The sequence below is a fragment of the Chaetodon auriga genome, chromosome 21, assembly GCF_051107435.1.
Source record: "Chaetodon auriga isolate fChaAug3 chromosome 21, fChaAug3.hap1, whole genome shotgun sequence".
NCBI lineage: Eukaryota > Metazoa > Chordata > Actinopteri > Chaetodontiformes > Chaetodontidae > Chaetodon > Chaetodon auriga.
In genome coordinates, this window is record NC_135094.1 from 17,212,267 (window position 1) to 17,235,112 (window position 22,846).

At 42.3% G+C, this 22,846-nt stretch overlaps 2 protein-coding genes across 7 annotated transcripts in view; both read left to right on the top strand.

The window, feature by feature from the left end:
* The first annotated feature begins 1,666 nt into the window (after positions 1–1,666).
* LOC143339940 (uncharacterized) lies at positions 1,667–3,234 on the top strand. The gene has a single exon (XM_076761503.1). The coding sequence runs from the start codon at positions 1,713–1,715 to the stop codon at positions 2,580–2,582; it is 870 nt and encodes a 289-aa protein (XP_076617618.1). The 5' UTR covers positions 1,667–1,712; the 3' UTR covers positions 2,583–3,234.
* Positions 3,235–9,355: 6,121 nt separating this feature from the next.
* slc12a7b (solute carrier family 12 member 7b) overlaps positions 9,356–22,846 on the top strand; it is a 54,297-nt gene continuing 40,806 nt past the window's right edge. For 4 of the 6 annotated variants that reach the window (XM_076761138.1, XM_076761139.1, XM_076761141.1 and 1 more), the window contains exon 1: positions 9,356–9,686. In XM_076761138.1, coding sequence (XP_076617253.1) covers positions 9,455–9,686 — 232 coding nt within the window. In that variant the 5' untranslated portion in view covers positions 9,356–9,454. Of the gene's footprint in view, positions 9,687–22,007; positions 22,367–22,846 lie in introns of those variants that run through there. The other 2 variants (XM_076761140.1, XM_076761144.1) reach the window with 2 other exon arrangements.

Consider the following 22,846-nt stretch of genomic DNA (forward strand, 5'->3'; position numbering starts at 1 on the left):
AGGCTGATCACTTCATCTCTTTGAATTTGATTCACGCTGCGAACTTGCAGATTATCCATTATTTCAGATGAGATCACTTGAAATACTGCTCGACTTCCACAGCCAAAGTAACTGACTAATTCATGTGAGCACTGATCCTCAGATAAAACGCTGTCAGCCGGAGCTGTGGAAACAAAAGGTAAGACGTGTCGGTGTGGGGTGAAGCCATTTGAGGTTCATTTATGTAAAGTTACATGTTAACGTGTACATTCACTGTACACTCTGACACAGACAAACTCAAATTTTACTGAACGTGAAGCTTTCCAGTAAATAGAAGCAGAAGTAATGATGTTTTCCTGTTTGATGCACAGACCCATGGGCTCCTCCAGCTGATGCAAAGATTCTTTAATAGACTGTTTAATCTGCCCAAATTCTTGTACTGCTGAATTATATATGAACCCCATCTAAAGAATATGAGAGGAAGCCTTGACTGTGTCTATGAAAGAAGAGTGACTTGGAAACAGTGCAGTGTTTCTACCTGGACGTTTAGAATAGAAGGAGGCTCACATGAATGTAGAGTTGGTCTGAGGTGTCTAAGATGAAAAAGGAGAAAGCTGCGGACAGAAAATGTCGGCTCATTGGGCACGATAGCATCATTTTTTTTAAGAAAGGAGACTGTGAATGTAATGGGAGAGCTGGAATTCAAGGTTACTGATAATTGGCAGTGCCCAGTCCCTACCACTGGTACACATTTCCTGAGTAATTTTACAGTGTCAACTTTTATTCTCAAGGTCAGTCCTATTCTGAAGTGCCGTCTGGTTAAGGTTATGATGTTGTTTGAATTACTTTCCCATACATTTACTGTGGGATTCTGCTCACAAAAAAAAAAAAAGCTTTGGGCCGGTTCGCTTTGTCACGTGACCGTCGTGACGTGCAGTGGGCGGAAGTGGAGACAGGAGAGTAAACAGGTAAACTGTCGCTGTCTTTTCGTCTGTGCTTTAGCTAGTGCTTCATGATAGCACGTTTACGTTAAGTTTACACTTTAAATCTTGACAGGCTGACGGTGTAAACGCAGCAGTTTCCTTCCAGCATCTTGCTGTTAACTTTGTTTCGTCTTATGTTGGATGTGTGACGCTAAGATGCTACTAGCGGTAGACATTAGACGGCGTGTTAGCAGTTGGATTTTCACTCAGCTGTGTCCAAAGTATTCGCTCTTTTCCCTTCAAACAGTCCGATGACCTGAGAAGGCACAGGATGATTTCATATTCCTCATTGTTACCTCAGATGTTTAATGCTAAGTGAGGCTGACATAGTGTGTTAGCCCTGCGCTAATGGAAACACTGCACCTTCAGTCCTGAAACAATGTGAAAGAAATAACCACGTAAATAAACTGTGTAACATGTATAAATGAACCAACAGTTTGCGAAATACTGATTATGAAACTTGATATCATAAAGTATTTCTTTAGTGAAGATTATGAAAAACTCCTCTCACCTTGTCTGTGATCGCTTATTTTAAACATTGATTTGGTGGACAGCACAGAGTAACAGTTGTTATTAACCTGTGTTTATGGTGACTTTGTCATACACCTTTGTGATCATAAATACTGATTTGATCTGAATGACTAGCAGCAGTTTCCAGCCCCACACTGATCTTAATCCCTCTGTCTCCGTGGTTTTCTCAGGTGAAACAGACAGGATCGCCGTCAGAAGTGTTGGAGTCTTTCATTCGGCATGGATTCACTCACGCTGCAGAGCAACTACCAGTGTGAACAATGTGGCAGCAGTTTCAGCCAACTCAATCCATACAAGCTGCACCTGCTTACCCACGCGGAAGAAACACCGTACGGCTGCAACCAATGCGGGAGACATTTCAGCAGCCAGAGTTCATACAGAAAACACCTGTGTAACCGTAATGGACCGTACCAATGTGATGACTGTGAAAGGAGTTTCGCTTACTTATGTCATTACAAGAGACACCTGCGTGTCCACACAGGAGAGAAACCATACCAGTGTGACCAATGTGGAAACAGTTTCAGTTTGTTGAGTAGTTACAAGGACCACCAGCGTGTCCACACCGGAGAAAAGCCGTACCAGTGCGAACACTGTGACAAGGATTTCAGTCGCTTAAGTAATTACAAGACACACCTGCGAGTCCACACCGGAGAGAAGCCACACCGGTGTGAACTGTGCGGGAAGAGCTTCCGTTTCTTAAGTGACTACAAGAGACATCTGCGAGTCCACACGGGGGAGAAGCCATACCGGTGTGAACAATGTGGGAAGAGCTTTAGTTGCGCAAGTCACCACAAGAGACACCTGCTTGTTCACACGGGAGAGAAACCATACCAGTGTGACCACTGTGGAAAACAGTTTACTGAGTCCAGTGATCACAACAGACACCTGCGCACCCACACTGGTGATAAACCCTATCAGTGTGAGCAGTGTGGGAAGAGGTACACTCATTTAAGTAGCTACAATCAGCACCTGCGCTGCCACACTGGGGAGAAACCATACTGGTGTTCTCGATGTAAAAGATTATTTGCTTGGCCAAAATCCTTGAAGGTGCATCGCTGTGTTGGTGTGGATGAAGAGAGCTTTGGCTGAGTGTAGGAGTGAAGGAGATTCTTTTTCCAGCTCACAGAATGGTGGTGGAGTCTGCCACTCCCATGCTGGATTCTGATTGCCTGTCAAAGAGATTTGCAGGACAATTACACGTGCATATAATCCAGGGAAGCTGGATGTCACAGCTCGACTGAAACCCAGGAGAGGATGGCTTCTACAACAGGTGGATCGAAATCCAAGCCGTTCCACATCGCACTCGCCCTAGAGGCCTGGAGAAGTTCCTTTATCTTGACAGAATATGCAGCATTTTCTGTTGCATTTGTTTTGACATCCTGTAACATGTTTTGGGCGTCTTTTGGACTTTCCTATGTGTTTTTGAAGCTGCAGCACGTTTCTCCTAAAGGAAGTTTTTTGGGCCACTGCAGTGTGTTTGCCCTTGTGGTCCACTGTAGGTTGATGACCTCGAAAGCCACAATGGACTACCTCAAGAGGTGCAAGCTAAAGGTTTTGCCGTGGCCCTCAACTAGAAGCCTTTTGCAGGAGAATATGGGAATGATGTGACTTGTGGATTTTCTCTGAGACATCCCCCCTATCATCCCTTTTCTTCTCCTTATAACTGAAGACCTTTTTGTTCACTCTTTGGTATGAACATGTAAAGTGAACTTGTAATAAAAACATTAAATTGCAACTCAAATACTGGCCCACTGCATATTGAATTGTTTTTTTTAGAAGTGCAAATAAATAGAAATTGAAAGCCTTTACTGTCATCACAGAGTACTGAGAAATTAGGAGCGCTCCTCCTAATCAGTGCAATAAAAAGACACAAGGAAATGCAATAAACCTCCACGGCCGACAGCACAGGTTGGTGAAATAAGTCAAATAAATAAACACAATGTAATTATGCACTAGAATAAATGTAGTTATTTCTCGAATATGAATATAATTATTGTACTACAAAGACAATCATCGCATTACATGTGAGGGTCAGTGCTGGTTAGTGGTGGGTGCTGGGGGTTAAGAGCGCACTACGCGTATCTGAATAGTGTAGCTGTATACGTTGTGCTGCAGTGACCCACTACAATCCACTAGAGGGCGTCACAACACCATAAATGACCTGTCATAGTCCGAACTCTCCTGTTCTTGCCACACCTTCCGGCTGATTTGTATCAAAGTTGACGTGCCGAATCTGGAGCCCATTGTGGATGTGCTTAACAAATATGGAGAAACTTGAATTTAATTAGTGAGTGAAAAAATTAATTTTATAACACCCGCTTTTGTTGTATTTCCACCAAATTCAATTTAATTGTATTCGTGTTTTTTTTTTTCTAAAGATAACATTATAAATAAAGGAAAGCCCAGTCGTGACCTGGCAAAGTAAAAAAAAATAAATGTGTGGAGAAAACAATTGGACTTGGCCTGTATTATGATGCGCAGCTTGATTTAAGGTACCTGCATAAAATATTTACAAAAACAAAACAAAAACGGGCTTGTCTTTCCAACAGCGCCTGTGGTTGACCCGGGTCATTTGTTCTGTACATCGAGCTTGAACAATCTCATACCCACCCTGAAAAATTTGGCCTTTGTCACTGTCTACATCTATTTTACCACTTCGTCTGCATCAGGGCAGATCTGTGATCTGGGATAATTTTAACTTGCCTGGCTGTCACTGACTCAGCTGCACATCGTGCAGACATTACCGTCACACACAACGTGACTTTAGACACAAGTCCAGATGTAAAGCACACTCATATTCTCCGTGTGTCTGTGCACAAGACACACACATACACCTCTGTCCCTCGTGGATAGTGCAGCCCCTGGGATCTCATTACAGTGTGCCATCTGCATGCAGACAAAAACAATAGTGTCTCCTACCTCTTCTATAGTCCCTGCTACTCAGTCTGTTATCCCCTGCGGGCAATGTTTTCCACCACACTGCCTTTGGTTCACAGTCATAGCTGTTATACGCAAATACATTTTGCAGGCTTCAGCTGCTTTAACATGCAATGCCCATTTAATAATAAATGACTGCATACATGAAGAAATCCTTATCGTGTGCAATAAATTATTTATTAACTCCTTAGAAATATTTTGAGGGCTGCAACTAATTATTGTTTTCATTATTAATTCATCTGCCAGGTTTTTTGTATTTATCAATCAATTATTCAGTCTATGAAACATCAGAAAATAGTGAAAAATGGCCACCACATCCTTAGAAATCTGAATGTGAAGTCTTCAAATGTCTTATTTTCTTTGACCAAACGTCCAGCTCCTCTCATATGGGTAGAAATGACATTTTATATGATTACAGCTGTGTTACAGTCATGTTAACCACTAGTTACAGAAGCCTCACAAGAGGAGTTTTAATTATTCACAATATCAACAGAATCAAAAAAAGCTTCAAAATGTCCTTATATATGCTGATAACTACGTTACAGTGTTGCAAAGCATTTATTAATTATTTATATCCTGCTTATAACTGTTAAGTAATTGGACTTAATGGTTACTTTTATTATATTATTATATTTTCTGTTTTTTTTTTTTAAGATTAGAAAAGGTTTAATAGATGAAAGAGTTGTACCATGTCTTCATCAGGCACAGCAGCAGGTTACTCTCTAAATGAACACATGACAATCATTAAATTAGAGTTTTTACCCAGCAGACAAAGTGTGATCTGTTCTTTATTTTATTACACACAACAAAACAAAGCTGTGAAATGTAACATTCCTGTTAAAGGGTATGAAGCCGTTCTAGTGCTGGGTGAAGGTGTGGCAGCTGTGGCCCTGCTCCTCGCAGCATCACCTCTGTGCGCTCTTACGTCACGTTCCCCGCTGACACTTGTTCAGACTGCAGAGCTGAGGATGCGCTGCTGATTACCCACTGCTGTCTGCTGCGAGAGGGGGAGCACAATGGCACAGCAGCGGGGACCCATTTCAGAATAAAAGCTTCCTTTCATGCTATAGCGCTGACCCATATGCAGTCCAGTCATCAGTGGCTCCAGTAATTTCTCCAACACAGCTGGAGCAGACTTTAGGGGGCTGCCTTACTGTAAATGACTGTTGTGGAGAAAACTTAATCAAGAGTGTTGAGTTTAGCTGCCTGCAAACTGCACATGTAGAAATCTGGAGGAGAGCAGTGAAGTAGTCACGAACCTGAGCAGGTTGGATGACAGTTATTTCTGAATAAACCATCTTAGATTTTCTGAGCTCTTTAAGATAAAATTTAACAGTAAACGCAGGAATTCCAGGGCAATGACAATATGTGGGATTACATGCTCAACCATGTCACCATCCTGATTTTTCTCTCTTGACATTGAACAGAAAAGGCCGGGTCAGGAGGGTTAAATATATCTCACTCAAGCACTGTGACAACAACAACTTCACCACAGCAGCCAGTTGGTTCAGCTCCCTCCGAGAGGACAGTCTCTGTGACAACAGAGCAGGTTGAGAGGAGACTGTTTGTAGACGGCTAATCCATATTTTGAGTGAGTTGAATCTAATCATGCGTGTTACAGTTAACTGCACAAACCAGCTCTTTTCTGTCACCCCGGGGAAAAGTGAAATGACACACATCCTGATAATAATCAAGCCTGAGTTCAGTGATTTTTTTTTTTCATCTGATGCAATGAAACAAATGTACAAAACCATTATTTCTAGAAACAGAAAAAAGTAAGATTGCCTTTGTTGCTGTACAAGAATCTATAGAAGCCCATTTGTGCCTGGAAAAGACAAAAAAAGATGGAAAGTGAGATATGATGAAATGTAAACACCCATTATAAGTCAGAATTTGAGATGAAATCACAGAAACTGCATTTCCAAACAGTCTCTCGTTGAGCAGAAGCAGACTGTGCGAATATTTAGTTCTTAAACTTTATGTATTTATATGGAAGTATATTGAAATATCTGTAATCAAACTTTAAATAAGGTTCGGGTTTGAATATGAGCTCCCCGACAATCTTACAGCTCACCAGTGGAAACTTGTGCAATAAACTGTCTGTCTGACGGTCTGCTGTGGCTCTGCTTGAGGAATCAACCCGAAAAGTGAGCATGTCTGATGCTTTGGCATTGGATGGGATTCCTGCTGTGACCAAAGAACAGACGAGGACCAGAGTATGAAAGCAACAGTCAACCTTAGTAAGTAAGTGCTTGTATTTGGTTGAAAAAAAGAAGCATCAGTGCATCCTTTCATTTGTATCGTCTAACTTTTCATCATTTTTTCCTTTTTCCCCGCAGAAATGGGCTTCCATAGTCTTCATTAGTTTAATCTCCAAACTTCCTTTTCCCCTTAGCTCATTCAGACTACATAAGAGACTCTTAAATGAATGGCTGCTTTGACCACGTCAGGTCAGGCGCTTTTCTTCCTGTAAGAAATCAGTGTAATCTCACAGTGCTCCAATGAACAAGTCTGCCACAGAGCTGGATCTCCATCCATCCAGTCTGGCTGGGCAAAGACGAAGGTGGCACAAAGACGAACGCTGACATTTGTCCCCCTGAGCACTTGCAACTGCGGCTGTGCTGTAAAGGCCACATCTGCCTGACTGTCTGACACCCAGCTTAAAAAGTAATCTGCACTTCATTTTGTCCAGTCTGTCTGAAGTGAGGTGATGAGTTGAGCTCCGGATGAGTAAAACAACATGGACATGGAGGATTACAAGTTACTTTGTCAGCTCTGTATTTTGGTCTCGCGTCCTGGGTGTGCTGGATCCACCCTTCATGCATTCATCCAGTCAGACAAAAAAAAGAAAAGACAAGAGCATCTCCACAAAGACGTGTAAAGACACATGATACGCATAAACAAAATGCCTTCGTCTGCAATGGCACTTGGAAAGTGAACTTTGCGCTGTAAGGCACGTTCTGGTGGCTCGTCTGTCATTTTAATCAGCAGCTAAACTGAACTGACTTTAACACAGCCACCCCCCGACCTCCCCCCAGCCCCCCCACCCCCACCCCCCTGACCCTTTGGTCATCCAACTGTCCCGCCAGCTGTCTATTTTAGATGTCCACGCAATGCCAGGCAATTACTGTCTGAGTGGTCCCCTGGAGTTCATCCAAAATATTCTCTCTTCAGGAGTTTTGTATGGCTGAAAAGTAAATGGCAGACTATTTGACAAGCTTTCTGTGCAAGCTGAGATGCTTGAATGGGAAATGACAGGGGCCAGAGTCTATTAGTGAGAGCATATGGCTTTAGAAACTGGGTGTTGAAGCCCTTGGCGATGATAAATTGTACACGATTAAGAATTACATTGTTTAATCACTGTATTGAATGAATGAATGCTAAATACGAAATGAATATAATATGAAACTATATGACTAGATAGCTGGTATGTGTCACCTACATCCACGCACGGATTACGAAATCATGGGCCCCTCGTTGGTCACCTTCTGACTCCATCGCTGGGTGGCACTAATGTGTGGGTTACATTTGCCTGGGACGTTGTTTTATCTCAAAAAAAAAAAAAAAAAAAAAAACTGTCATGATGTCTAAAGAACCAGAAGGCTTTACGCTAAACTGTGCTTGTATTTTACCTTGAATCCAATGGTAAGGGTGAGTCTCACAGGGAGCACAACAACCACAGGCCTTCAGTCTGACCTCTGACCTGAGATTTCCACGCATCATGAGCTATTTTTTATGGTGTGTTCAAGGAAGCAACCTGTTGCTTTTTAAAAAGCTGCTGCTTGTGTAATCTCTGTGAAAGGACCACGTTTTCAAGCCTCTTTGTTTGTCTGTCACAGTGACATCTGTATGGATTCCCCTTGAATTTGGTGAACAGATGCCCGAGGAACAATTCTTTCATTTGGTGTAGTTATCTTGAGCTGGGATTTCCACCACCAGATCATCATGTGTTTTCTATGACACCAACAGAGAAAGACACTTCAAAGCAGATGTTGTGGTGACAGAAAAAGCTTGAATACAGGAGACACTGTGTGCTGTTGCTCTGTGTGTTCTTGGAAACTGTGATTTAAAGTGTGTCAAACTGAAAAAGCTCAAATTTGGGAGTTTTGAGATCAGTAACTGTGGGCTATGGATCAAAAACTACCAGGACATGAGAGGTCATGCCATATTGGGGTATTGACAAACCGTTTATTCTGAGCTGTAACATACCAAGTTATTATGGCGAGGTGTTGGCAAATTAATAAACCATCACTGCTTGTTAAATTAGAATGATTTATTGAGGCAGGCTATTGATAGTGGAGGATGTGAAGGGTGAGTGTTAATTGCCTTGTCATTTTGAGACCATTAAAGAAGCTCGTAATGAGTTTGACATACAACAATGAGTATATTGCACGTATAATTCAGAGTTTACAGATATGCTCCAAAACATACAGAACATTTTGTGCAGGTATGACATGAACTTAACAATACTTGATGACTGGGGGAAAATTTGCTGACACCACATGAGGAAGTGAGGTTATTCTCCCCTCCCTTCTTTCCCAGTATGGCCATCTTGTATAGTCTGAAACCTATTTATAGAAATACTATATATAATTGTCTTATGGTACATGATGTGCTTAGAGTCTTCATAATGTTGTTGGTATTAATGCTTTAAATTATATATTTTCACAATTCGAACTTATTTTACGTTGTCATAAGTCACAGAGAGGTTGACTTGTGCGGAGGATATTATTAAATTGATGCAAATTTTAGTTTTCGCTTATTCCACAATTAGCACATTTCAACCACTCTGATTTGTTCATGGGGTGGTTGACGGCGCTCATTGGCGCTGTCAACCAATGAGCGAAGGCCGAGGGCGGGCACATCTGTACTGTAATCAATCCTCTGATCAGCCCGTGAGCGTGCGTCCCTCTGTACACTGTCCTGTGTGTTCGCCCTCCTCGCGCGTGAACCGCAGAGGTAAGCCGGACGGTGTCTTTTTCCTCCAGTACAAGTGCGACAAGTGGACGAGAAGAAGCTGGGACATGAGCGAAAGATTTGTAGTAGTCCCGGTTGGCGGAGGTGTTGGGGTCGCCGGGGAAGGGGAGCACCCGGACGCGGTTGTCGCTGACCCGACCCCGGACGCCGGCGGCAGCTGCAGCAGCGCCGGAGGAACAGAGGAGGAAAAAGAGGCGGGGGAGGACTCCGTGTTCGAGCCGCAGGACCCCAACGCCGTGGTGCCTATCCTGGAGTACAACAGGGAGCCCAACAAATACGGTAAGAGACAGCTGCCCCCTCCAAACTCCTTGTCCCACTTCTTATCTCATCTGTCTATGGGAGGATTAACGTTAACGTTAGCCGTCGCATTTCACTTTGTCTGCGCTCCTGTCGGTGTGTAATGTTCGGCTAATGAAGCCGGGCTGCGGGAGAGTAATGTTACACACACAGTCTGTGAAAAAAGAGTCATTAAAACTTTTCTACACTGCTGTTTAACATTCTTTGGTGAAGTTATTGTGATGTGACATTGTCATTTGTCAGCAAACAGTCCACTCAGCAGACTGACACCTCATATTTTGAAGACTGCTCTGGAAGATTTTGCTCTCTTAAACTTTCGATAAAAGTGACCATTAAAATGACAAATGTGTATATTTCGCTCCACCTCATTGAAGACGCCTTAATGTGCAAACTGTACTTGGACCTCCTGCACGTTTCCCCGTCTCGGACTTGAATGAACTGCAGTTTATTCTGTTATCATTAAAGTACAGGTGATGTGACTGGGATTTGGCACTTGTATCTTTTGAAAGAAAGGAGAGAACCTCAGTTTCAGTCTTGAACAATGGAGATCACAAAATAAGCCTTGAGGTAGGCTCAACGCTAAGCACTGCAGTGATCCTTGAGGACAGTAAGGTGTGTCTGTGGTAAAACGCATTCATTAGCTCCCCATGGGCTTTTATGACTAAAGGAAGATTGAATTTTATGTCCTGATACTTGCGGGGTTTCCTCTGAAAATCCACTGCAGGGTTAATGTGAGTGATTTCTCATATTGACTGTGTCCCTGCAGCTGAACCATCATTTGGCTGCAGTATTTATTCTCGAGCTCACAAACAAGGTGCCTCTATAGCAACAGGTGAGGGTTGCTGGAGTGATCGGCTGGCACACCGGGCCAGGGAGCATGCTAAATGTCTTCGTCTCTGTGGTGTGTATTGATGGTTAGACTGTGCAGGGCAGCTAAAATGGGTCACTATTTGTGGTTTCTTGTGAATGAGCATGGGTCAGTACTTTCCACTTCTGCCACTGACTGATCAAATGTGGATGGAAAATTTGGAAAGGTTACACTGGTGATTATTGTGGTACCGGGGGGGGACAAAGAGAAGAGTGTTGCTTTGACGCAGGGTCTTATGTTAGGTCCATCAAAAAATGTCTGCTGGCCTCGGGCCAGTACGAGCTGCCAGGCAGGTACCAAGTCCGCTTCTGGCCCAAACGCAGCGACTGATGGTGATTAGAGGACTGAAATGCTATGAGTAGTAACGTGTTCCATTTCTTTTGTGTTGACACAGAACAATATTTGATGAGATTAGATAAAATAAAGGTTATAAGTCAATGCTGCTTCTGATTGTGTAAAAAGGTGCGTTGATTTCAGAACTCCATGTCTTATGATTGTGGATTTCAATAATTCAGACACTGCTTGTCTGTATAGAAATATAAATATATAAAAATGCAATCCGTGTATTTTCATCTGTACTTGATTTAGAGCTACAGAGCCATGAAAATGCCCTCCACATGATTTCCTCTTCTGTGATACAAGGACAGCTTCCTACCTGCATACTCCGTTTTAATGCGTCAGTTGAATTTCATTCTAAATCAGATTAAATTCCTACTATGAAGATTGGTGTGCACGTGCATCCATTCGTGTGTGTTTGCAGAGTCACGGCCTTTGCCTTGCATTCACTCTCAGCTACACAAGGACAGATTATATTGTCTCCCGAGCATTCTGTACATGATTCTGAAGACGATTGGACCCCCTCTGTGGACACATGCTCAGCTGGGTGGTGGCACAATGAAAGAATGCGGCTTTGTTGTATGATTAGAATTATGGTGGTTCATTCACAGTTAGGATACACAAAGTTATTAAATCATTCAGTCCCAGGGGGAAATCTGTTTGACCCAACCTAATTATTGAGATGTCCATGCATGTCCCCCTCAAAGGATGAGAATTTGCTTGTTTTATTTCTCCGTAAATTGAATATCTTTGCATTTTTGACTGTTGAAAATTGGTATTTAGTACTCTTTTTTTTGACATTTTATAAACTAAACAATAAATTAATAGAAAACCAAATCTTATAATTAAATATTGATCCTTTGAAATCCAGGACAAGTAACTCCGAAAACCATTTCCTCATTTCCTTCCTCTGTTATAGTCTTTGTAATGCAATCAATACATGGCTGACAGCGGGGGATACCTGCTTGTTTTGCTGTAATCTGTTTATTGATAGGCTACTGGATGCTCCTGCTAAATTAAATTCCAGGATGATGAAGTTGATAACCGTAGCAGATAATGAGTCTAGACCATTTTTAGATAATGGATGGCCAGGCATTTTCCATTACAGAGACTCCACCTATGAGTGTATTTAGTAACACAGAGCAGCGTCTGTGTACCCGCACGCTCGCCATCATTCTTTCACTTTCTGATCACGACAAGTCGGTAAAGGGTCTGGATAAAGCAGACTGCTTTTTGCCAGTTTTCTAAAACATGCAGAAAGAAGGTTACTGATAAACAGTTTATTTTTCGACTGTGAGTTCAGATTTTTGTTTTTCGTAGTGGCTACAGGGGTGTTTGGATTGGGGCTTCATCGGGACTTTAGAATGCAGTGTTGTGTGATCAAACACAATACTGATGTTTTTCAAATGAGATCTGAACTGTGAAATTGGCTTTTTTTTTGTCACTGAGATTGCAAAAGAAATATATAAGTGAAGATGAAGTAACAGACATTGTAAAGAGGAAGTGGAAATTATAGAAGGTATTGCTGGCTGGGTGATAGTAGCTGTTTGTTTCACTGGCATGCCCTAAAGGCTTTCAGGCGTTCTAGAAATGTGCTTTTTGCCTGTTCCTTGTTCAGTCCGCATGAAGCATAGATGTACCCTCCTGCTTGCCTCTGATACGTAGGCTGACTAAGATTACATTTGGATTTATGAGAGATTAAGCAGGTGGTGAAAGACAGATGAGTTTCTAAAGGGATGAGGGTCTCCGAAAGGTGTCAGATTTAAGCTTGATGCGACAGTACGCATAGCCACTCTTACAGGTCACACATTGGCAGATCTTTGGCAGAGGGAAACATTGTCGAGGCTTGTTGCTGAACAGTAGGCGTCATTCTCACGCTACCTGTTGCAACTGAGGCTCTTCGCAGTAACACATGCTTCCTCTGTTCAGTGCTATTGCAGTGGTGTTGCGATTTTCTCTGTTGGGGTGGGGAGACTCTTTGTGGAGATTTAGAGATAGAGATGCATATATGTAAGAGCAGAGTCGTGCGGCGGTTTAAAATCTGTCTTTGGATACCACAACCTTTTATTGATTTGCACCTGTTAAAATCAGTTCACTCATCATGTGCAGCACAACTCAACTGTTCAATAATGTTCTCTGTGGCTGAGAGGACAACCCTGATGATGTCAGAGGGGTTATTTTAGCCTGAGTTTAGAGATTTTTAATAGAAGCTGCGTCAAGGTCTGAAGGTCTCTTGAGGTTTATACAGTGTGTGTGTGTGTGTGTGTATGTGTGTGTGTGTGTGTCCTTTTGAATGTCTGTGATGTTTGCTGTGTTTTTCCTACACAATGGCTCTGGATGTAGTTCAAAAACAGAAAACTGTTGCATGTAAAGGACACTTTAGAGAATGGGGCTATTTTTCAGGTGGAGCATGAAGTTACATGATAAACACAGTACAGATACTGTTGTGGGGCCATTATGAATGGGTTAGGGTTAGTAAATGAGTATGAGTCTTCAGAATGAGCTCACCGCACAGCATTATGTTTGCATGCATGCGTGTGCATTCATCTTTAAAGAGGCATGCACCTTGGGCTATCATGTGCTGCCCTCTGCTTTATTTGGAGCCCAGCAGTCAGCACATGGACACCAACTGGGCCCTGGCGTCCACTATATCTGCTCCTGCTCCTGTGTGGCCTCCCAGTCCGCCGCCTCCCCTGCCAGTCCTGCGTGGGATGTTTGTCCCAGTTGCTCCTTATTTACACGCAACACTCAGGAGAAGGGGCGTGTCCCTCGCCGGAGAGACTGAAGCGTTTTCTTGTGGGAAATGCACACAGACATGGTTTAGCCTTTTAGTTTGTCATTTGTTTTGGAAGGTCAGCAGTGGTGTCACACCCTTCATCCAAGAGTTATACCAGTTAAACAGTATACTTACATCATGACAATACACGTTTGACCTCTCTGACCTTGGGCAAAAACGTGACAGTCAGCTCAGTGTCAGCGTTAATTTCAGCTGCAAATACACCTCTACTCAATCCTGACCTGAAGGCATATTAGGGACACATCTTTCTTGTTTTATGATTCTTCAGTCACAACAACATAATCCTGCTTTATCCACACGAGCAGTTGAAAGTCCTCCTTTGTGTGCGCCTGCATTAACTCATTTACTTATTCTTTTCTTTTGACAATTTAAGCATATGAACATTACATTCACATTCCACATATCACTTAAAGAATTCCAAAACTGTGCCCATGTTGCCAGCTCCTGTTGTGGCTCTTCAGTGACTGTTTTGCGTAGCTATCAGTACCTTTAAAAATAACCCACGTTGTCCTTGTGAAGTCATGACACATTATACAGCTTGTAAATACAGAATATGATGATCTGAGATCTGGGGGGGGGGTGGTCTTACTCAGAGCTTTACTGTCCCGCCTCTGCTTCCTTTGTTACTTTGCTGGCAGAAACTGGGTTTGACACAATGCTACAGCTGTCAACAAGATATGGATGGCATGCATGCGCAGTCCAAAGTTTTATGCTGTGGCAGCCATGTGGAAATGGCCAGCGGCAAGCTTGAAATGCAGTCCGACCTGGAGTTGTAAGGACCAGACTGGTATTGTTTGGGAGTTTAAAAAATCCGATAATGATATATTGACATAATATGTATTCAATGTTCAATATTCCTTTATTAGTCCCGCGAGGGGAAATTCCAAATTACAGCAGCATCAGTAAAGCAAGTAATATAACAAGTGCATGCAAAGTAAAAACAGCAGTATGTACAAAAGAGTGGGAATTTTAAATAAAAAATAAAAAAGAGACGATTTACAAAGAAAATTGTATGTATGTATATATGAAACATAAGCAACAATTTTGATACAGACAACTTCAATTTTTTTCAAGATTTGTAACCAAGATACATACTTAAGTGGGTCATTTTACAGTATAATATATTGCCAGTGTGACAGATGATCTGGGCGCACTGGTTAGTGACTGTGAATTCAGACAGAGGCTGGCAAAATACATGCATTTGCTAAACTCTAACACCCATAAATATGTTATTGCTCCTAGTAAATAGTATATAGTTTCAAAGTATGTAGTAGTTTTGAACCAAGGCGGATTAAGTGTAAATGTATGTAAATGTTTGGATTAAGTGGCTGCAGCTGTTACTGCAGTGCGTCAGATACATAGTTACTGAACATTTAAGTAAATATATTTTTTGGATGGGACACAGTATTGGCAGGTGACCAATATTAAAGAGCTAGAATGGGGATCGGAGCAAAAAAACTGCATTGGGACATCCCTAAATACTATAATTGCGCACAATGTCTAATGCTAATCAATGCACCAGATTTACTGGATATGGAAACACAACTGTAGTCAACCTGAAATCCGGTTCTTATCTCTTCTTATGCTCTGCACATAAGAGTGCCGCTAGTGTTTATTGCAGACACACAATGCATGTGGTCAGATTGATAACGGTAACAGTTTTCCAGCAGCTGAAAGCCGCTGTTGCTAACCAGACATTGAGCAGACGTTGTGGGAAAAACCACAGAACATGTTTGACTCTGGAAGTTCTCTTCATTTGGTGTTGGTAGTCATGGGGTTTTCCAGTTCTTGGTCAGCAGAATGTGTGAGGCTAAGTAAGGCATTTACTGTGAGTCATTTTGGCCTTTGCTATTGCAGTAAATACTGTTGTGGGACGAAATAAAGCCAAATGGGGCACGTGGAGAGCAAAATGTACCTTTTGAAATGACATGAGGAGCTGGCAAAGAAATCTTTTGACATATACTCCATTGAAAACAGTACAAAGACAATATATTTAATATTTTACCTCATCAGCTTCATTGATTTTTGGGACAGGAGCAACGAAAGACTGGGGAAGTTGTGGAGTGCTCCAGAGACACCTGTTAGGAACAGGTTCATTGGTAATCAGTGATAGTCTCATGATGGGTGGATGGAGTGAGGTTCACCACTTTGTCAGGCAACAACCACAAATTACCACAGAGTTTAATCAACACCTTATCTGTTACTGTCTCAACAAAAAATAAGCATTACTTGTGTGTTTAATTTCGGCACTATAATGTTTAAGTGTTCAGATTATTGTGTCCACCTGTTGGAGAGAAAAAAGCTAGGTACAGTAAGAGCTGCTTGGTAGTGGCGTGGGTGGATATCAGATGTCAGAAATGTGTAGGGAGACATTTGAGTATCATGTTCTGCTGCTTGTTCTGAATGAGGAACCTACGGCTAACCTTCTGAACCCCACCCAGTCACCAGCAGCCTAAATGACTGCAGCGCAGTCAAAGGCCAGAGAGGAAACCGATACAGCGGGAGCTTCAATCATTCCAGCGTCTCTCATGACTTACACTGTCTTCCCAAGAAGGAACTGAGCTGACAAAACTTCTCAACTTCTGTTTTTGCTAAACTTGCTCACTGGCTGATGTTATTGTCCAACTATCGAGAGAGAGAAAAGACAAGAATTGGCAGCAGATTTCCATAGTATACCTGACTTAATTCTCAAGCTGAGTTCAATGTTCCTTTAAGTATCGCCACAAAATTCCATATGTTCATCGACGTACTAGGAAATGAAGACCCACTTGATTATTTAGTTTAGATTGTGATGTCCATGCAGTTGTTTGTGTATAATCAAAGATTCTCTCTTCAGATTATTTGCCCATTTCACCGATTGAGTTTTTATTCTTTGCAATCTCCAAAAACATAGACTTAATTTCAATCAGTTACTTATGAGGGTTGAATTTTCTCTGTTTCCATTCGAGCCATCATTTCCCCGCATTAATGCCCATTTCACTTTATCACCAACTGTGAAGCACTTTGCAAGGCCTGCGCCAATATAAGCAGTACTAATTAATCATTGATCATCTTTTTGACTTTTGATAATGATGATTGAGACATGACCACCAATTGTGGCTCACAGGTACATGTGATTAATTATTTGTATAGGAGCTATAAATAGCCACAGCTGTGGGTAATGGTTGCCCATAACGGCAGCTGCTCTGGTACTGTTGGAACGACGCCCGTGTGAAACAATTGGTGAAATTGCGCCTCTTCTTTGCCCTTCTTGTTATTGGCAGGCCTCTGCAGTGGTGGAACGGGCAGAGGTATGAACATGCATATGTATGTTCCCACAGTTCATTTATGATGATGATCATACTGTGTACTACAGTCCATCCATAATGTGAGCACTAAGATGTTTGAAAGTAGCACTAAACTGGAAATGGAAACTGGACCTGAGATTAGCCCTGATTACAGAAGATGCATCATTTCTTGAAAAAAAGTTCAAAAGAAATATAAAGAGGAAAGGCCTTCATCTTCAAGAGAGAAGAATGTGTCACCTGAGCTGCTTGTGTCAAATACAGTGTTTAGTGGATGCCTGCGACGCAAGCGTGCTGTTACCTGAGATGGTTGAGGTGTGGCTGTCCATGTGTGCAGTGAAGTCATTAACGACTCCATGTTGCCTCAAAGCATGCAGAGAGGGTGTTTACCTTTGCTCAGATCACTTATAGTGGCTTACCTTGACTTTGAATAGGTGATTGTGACCGGTGGGATTTTTCTGTAGAGTCTCGGTTCACGTTCAACACCCCGCTAAGGTCTCCTTTACAGACCAATAAACAAAAGTCATGGAAATGTTTCAGAGGGGAACTTTAAAAGGCTCAGTCACCGTTTCACAGTCAGACATTAGGAAAGTCTGACTGAATATGATGTTTCCCCTTCGTTTCACTTGAGTCAGTGCTTGTAAAAAAAATGACCTTTCCATGTGCCAGTTTACACCTGATTACACCGATTACTGTTAATTCCGCTCTGCATTTTTGATTGGTCCTGCTTGGCTGATTTTATCTCAGCCTGTTGGTCGAGATGTGCATGAATTATAGAACAAGTAGTTTCTCCAAATATTGTCATGATGGTGATGTAACTGGTGCATTTCCTGATGTGAGCAAGTGGGGGCAACAGAGCGTCATCTGTCTTCAGCTATCTACTGTGTGATGAAGGCCACAACTGTGTAATGTTAATGTACACATTCTGTGAGTTACTTTCAGATGGCTTGTGTAAACGCACAACATCACTCAGACCAATGGTACAATAACTCCAAAAAGGCCTCTGGGGAAAAGGGAGGCTCAGATGGCTCAGAAATCTTGAGTTAAAACACTGCAGAATATTGCTTTTGCATTTATCAACTCACAAGAAGAAACATGGTTCCAGTGAGATGCTGTATTGCTGCGTTTACACTGGATTTTAGAGGTGATGTTACTGAACTACTGCAGTTTACAGTGTAGTATTGTATAGTATATCAGGGGTTTTCCTTTGTCTGCCCTCTTGCAGTGCAATTTTAAGAGCAAGAGGAAGTAACATAGAGAAGGGAAGATACCATGTGACTAAGACCATGACCCAGACTCCCATGACACGGTAAAGAGATGATACTCTAGTTTTTTCACCACCCTGGTTTCCTTTAGATTTAAGCTTTTTTTGTAGTGTATAACAGTTTGCACAGCGTCATTCTGTATATTGCATGTTCTGTTAATCCTCACAGGAAGCTGTACTTCATCCTGCCCCCTCCAGAGGGCGATATCTGTTGCTGCTGTGGATTTTTTGTAGCACTTAAAGCTCTTGAGTAGTGATAGGTGATATCACCCATCTACCTGGCGTTGCTACCTGGCTGCTGTCAAACAGTTTTAACTTTTGCTTTGTCCTACTCTTCCAGAACAATGTGTACTTCTTTTTGAAGACTTAACCAGTTTTTATTTTTAATTGAATATCAATAATGGACAATAAAAGATGATAATATGGGCCCATTTTACTTATGTGTTTAATAAAGTAACACAGTCTTTAACAGCAACAAAACACATTAGTGGTTTAGATTGTTGTTTTCTTGTATGTTCATATTAAAGGACCTGTCAATCAATTCTGGAGTAAAATAAATGACATTATAAGTAACCTTTTTGTTTACATATTGACCATGTGTAAAGAGCAATAAATGAAATGAAGAGTTAGATGTGAGCTCATTAAAGAGAATAACAATGAGGGACTTGCGAGGCGGTGGAGTGATCTCCATTTTGTGTCCATGAGCAGAAAGCTGGGCACCTCTCCATGCCCTGATTTGTGTCCTTGGCTTGTACTTGGTGTATCTGTGGCAAATCCATTCTCCTCCCATCTTCCCTTGTAGAATCAATCAATAAATCTACTTTGGGGTTAGAAATCTGAGCCTGTTGAGAAAAAGTTCAGTTCAGTGGAACTATTGTTATTTTCAGTGCTGACAAATTCATCACTGCCTGTGGACCTGTGGACCGAACCATAGACTTTGCAGTCTATACACATACTATAATCTGTATGTCTTTTCCCCCCATACAGAATTTCCAGTTTGACAGATTATGATGCACAGCATCTCATCTTTTGTGGTTAATTTATACATTAATTAGTCAGGGACAGCAGTCACAGTCATTTTTTCTGCCACAGAATAAATCTTACATTGAAACAGCATGCAGTACCATTCTTTCATTCTTTGTGAAGAGCCTCAGTTTGAATATTACAGTGTGCGGCATCTAAGTACATGTATATAGTATGTGTTGAAAGAAATCACTGAAGTAGCATTTGAAAAACTGACTTCATATGCACTGAAGAAAATATGTTTTTTCAGTTTTTCCATTAGCATGGAGGGGAAATTCCAGGTTGATATATATATGTCTTTACCGTTTCCAATGAGGAATAAGTCCTCAGTGAGTTATATCCCCTCACAGGGAGCAGAGAGAAATCCCCAGTACTGTCAGACTCAAGTGACTGTAAGCTAAGTTACTGCTGGGTGAGCAAATGTTCTACATTACAGTAGAAAGTGAGGGACGTTGGTTTTTAGTCTTTTTACTATTTTATCATTATTTTCTCTTCCCATGGTTCCTTTGGAGCAACAGATGAGTCTATGTAATAGCCTGAGGTTATGTAATAACTCCCCTTGTGTTCCTGTGTTTTTCTGTCATGCTTCAGCTGTGAGATATTCCATCAAACGTGACATGCTGAAAAATAGTTTTTCTGCTGAGAGCAGCTTATGTCACATCATTCTAACCTAGTTTTCACTCTCCACTGTGCAGGGTTGCAAACCTTCTCATAAAAGGGGCATTGTCCTCCTGGCCTGGATGCACTGACTGTCCCTGAGAAGCAGTCTGACTGTCTGGTGTCTTAATCAGCGGATGTCAGTTACATCACTGTTCATATACTGGTCAGGGAGTAGATAAGTGCTCTCTTTGTTACCCTAGTAGCACTGAAATACTCTGTGTAGATTGAGTTGTCAGATCACTGTTGTTAATGTCATCCCTTCACCTAAGATAATTCTCTGTGATTGTAGGGACGGTAACTGTTCTATTAGCGACCAGCCTTATTCACTAAGCACTTGATGTGCATGCTGCCTGGAGCCAGTCCCATATCTGCAACCACACCCACTTACTGGAATTATGTTTTATTGAAACTTGACCTGCCAATTCCATAGCAGGATGTCTAGACAAAGTATTTGTGAAATACCGGCTTGGATATCTGACAGTCTGTGTGGAGCGCTATGGTTCCTGACAGTACAGAAGCAGTATAGAGGAAAACAAAACTGGCGACCAAACGGTGAACGGGTGAAATGTTTAGATCGAGGTGACAGTAAACTTGAAATTTCAATTCTGTGGACATGTACTGAAAGGCTGGTATTTTTATGTCAGTGGGCTGTCATGGTATTGTATTGTAATTGCAGTGAAGAGTTGAAACCCTGCACTAGAGGTATAAATGTAAACTGTTATGAGGCGGAAAACATGATGTAATGATTATATAATCACTGCCTCAAACAAATCATCTTTTTTGGTAAAGCCTGTTTACGGGAAATATAGTAATCTAACCAACCCAGTGCCTAAATATGTCAAGGTTTCATCGAGATGACTGTAGTCAAGGCCTGGATACCTCTGGAGTGAATAAAAGTCAAAACATTTAGAAACTCTCTTAACCACATCAGTACCGGATGGAATTTTTCTTTGGCTCTGTCTTCAGAAATGAGCTGCGATGGTGAGAAAGAGGCGATGCTTTCTCCTAAACTGGTCGCTCTGCCTGCCCGTCTCTGTCTCTGAATCTCTTGCCTTCTGCTCCACCTCCTCCCTTTCCTCTTTCCTACGGCCCCCACCCTTCCGCTGACCGTATTGATCTCTCATGTCGTCATGTTGGGGAACTGAAGGGGGGAGAGGGTGACTCTCCAGATGTTAAGCAGCCAAATGAAGCTCCAGGGTCGCAGCAGTATGAAAGAAGTGGTCATCACTGCTGTGGCTTTTTCCTCAAGTACATCCGCTTCCAGCATTTCCCATCACTCAGGGGTGTTGGCTGCTTGGTATGAGATCTTATCACTTGCAATGCATTGGGAAAATGACTCATTGTTTTTGGATTAGCCATTAAGTCAGGTGATGGATTTGATTATGAGCAACAACAACAACAACAGTCCCATAAGTTTCAGGTGATATTACTGCTCTGAAGAGATAAGAGCATGAAGTTGACACTTGAATTGATTCTCTCTCCTCTCACATTATGCCTCCATCAGTTCCCCATCCTCCATCTCTAAGCTTATATTCACAGTAACATACAATCCACTGAATGAGACGCACGTACTGTAGGTTGAACGTGTGTGTTAGTATGTGAATGCACGTGTGCAAACCGTCCTCGGGTGTGTGTGACAGCCAGTATATGTCTTTAAACCAGCCCTGCCCACTCCTGACTGTGCACATAGGATCAAATAACACTGCACAGAAAGAGGGGAAATGTATATGTGTGTATTTGTGCGTGCGCAAACTGTCCTCAGTGGAGCAGCTCTGGATTTCCTCCTCTCTTTAAACAAAGGCTGACATTCCTGTCTGTTGTTGTGTGTGACAGAGAACAGCATTCCTGGCCAGAGGATCTGCCCTCAGGCTCAGAGACAGCTTTATGTACTCTCTCACACACTCGTGAGCACAAATGCATGTCATGTTTTCTGAAAGTGTCTGTCTTTGTGTGTACTGCCCCCATTGGGCGGGGCGCTGGTGCTGTTCCTTATTTGGATAGTTAGTGCGGATTTTGGGGGGGGGGGGGGGGGGGGGGAGGTCAGGGTCACATGGGTGTACAGCAGAATCCTAGCGATAGGAACAAAAACTCAGAAGTAAGTCCCGACGTCTGCCCTGGAAAGTGCAGCAGGGCACTGAAGGAAGAAACAAACAACTGAGCAGGAGCGCAAGACGGACAAGAGGCAGCTGTTGGACGGAGGAGCAGAGAGAGAGAGAGAGAGGAGCAGCAGAGCCAAGAGGGAGGAGAAAAGAGAAAGAGATAAGAGTGTGACTAGCAGGAGACGTTAAGAGGAAGCACATGGTGTAAAAATGCCCACCAACTTCACTGTGGTCCCGGTGAAGGACAATACAAGAAAGGCAAATGAGGGGGATGAGGAGGAGGATGTGGATGACAACAATGTGGTGAAAGAGGAAGAGGAAGACGCCACAGGTGAGATATTTTTTAGCTCCATCAGGTTGGTCATGAGATACGTAACGCTAATTCAGAGTGAACTTTCTGTGCTTAACGGATTGGCAGATTGCTGTTTTTCAGTGAGACTTAACCAATCTGTTAAAGTTTGAATCACATCTTCACTTTTCAGTTCAGACAGTAGATAGAGAAGCAATCCTGGAAAGTTCCAGACTTTGCTTACAGTATCCAGAGCAAGCTGATAATTTGGCTTCATTGCACAGGTCACTGTTGCCTATATTTTTCAGAGAAACTGTTTATGGGCTGTGCGTGGGTGGATAATGTGTAGGGATGGTAGTGAATTTAAGGTAAGGCTTGTTCATTTTCCGGCAGCTGCGTGACATGAGGGTTTCCCTCACACGCCACTCGAGAGAAATTCACATGAATTTTGCTTCATGCCAGTGTTTCCCCTTCCCCATGAATCTCATACCCTGTCTTTAAACCCCACCCCATCCCCCTGCC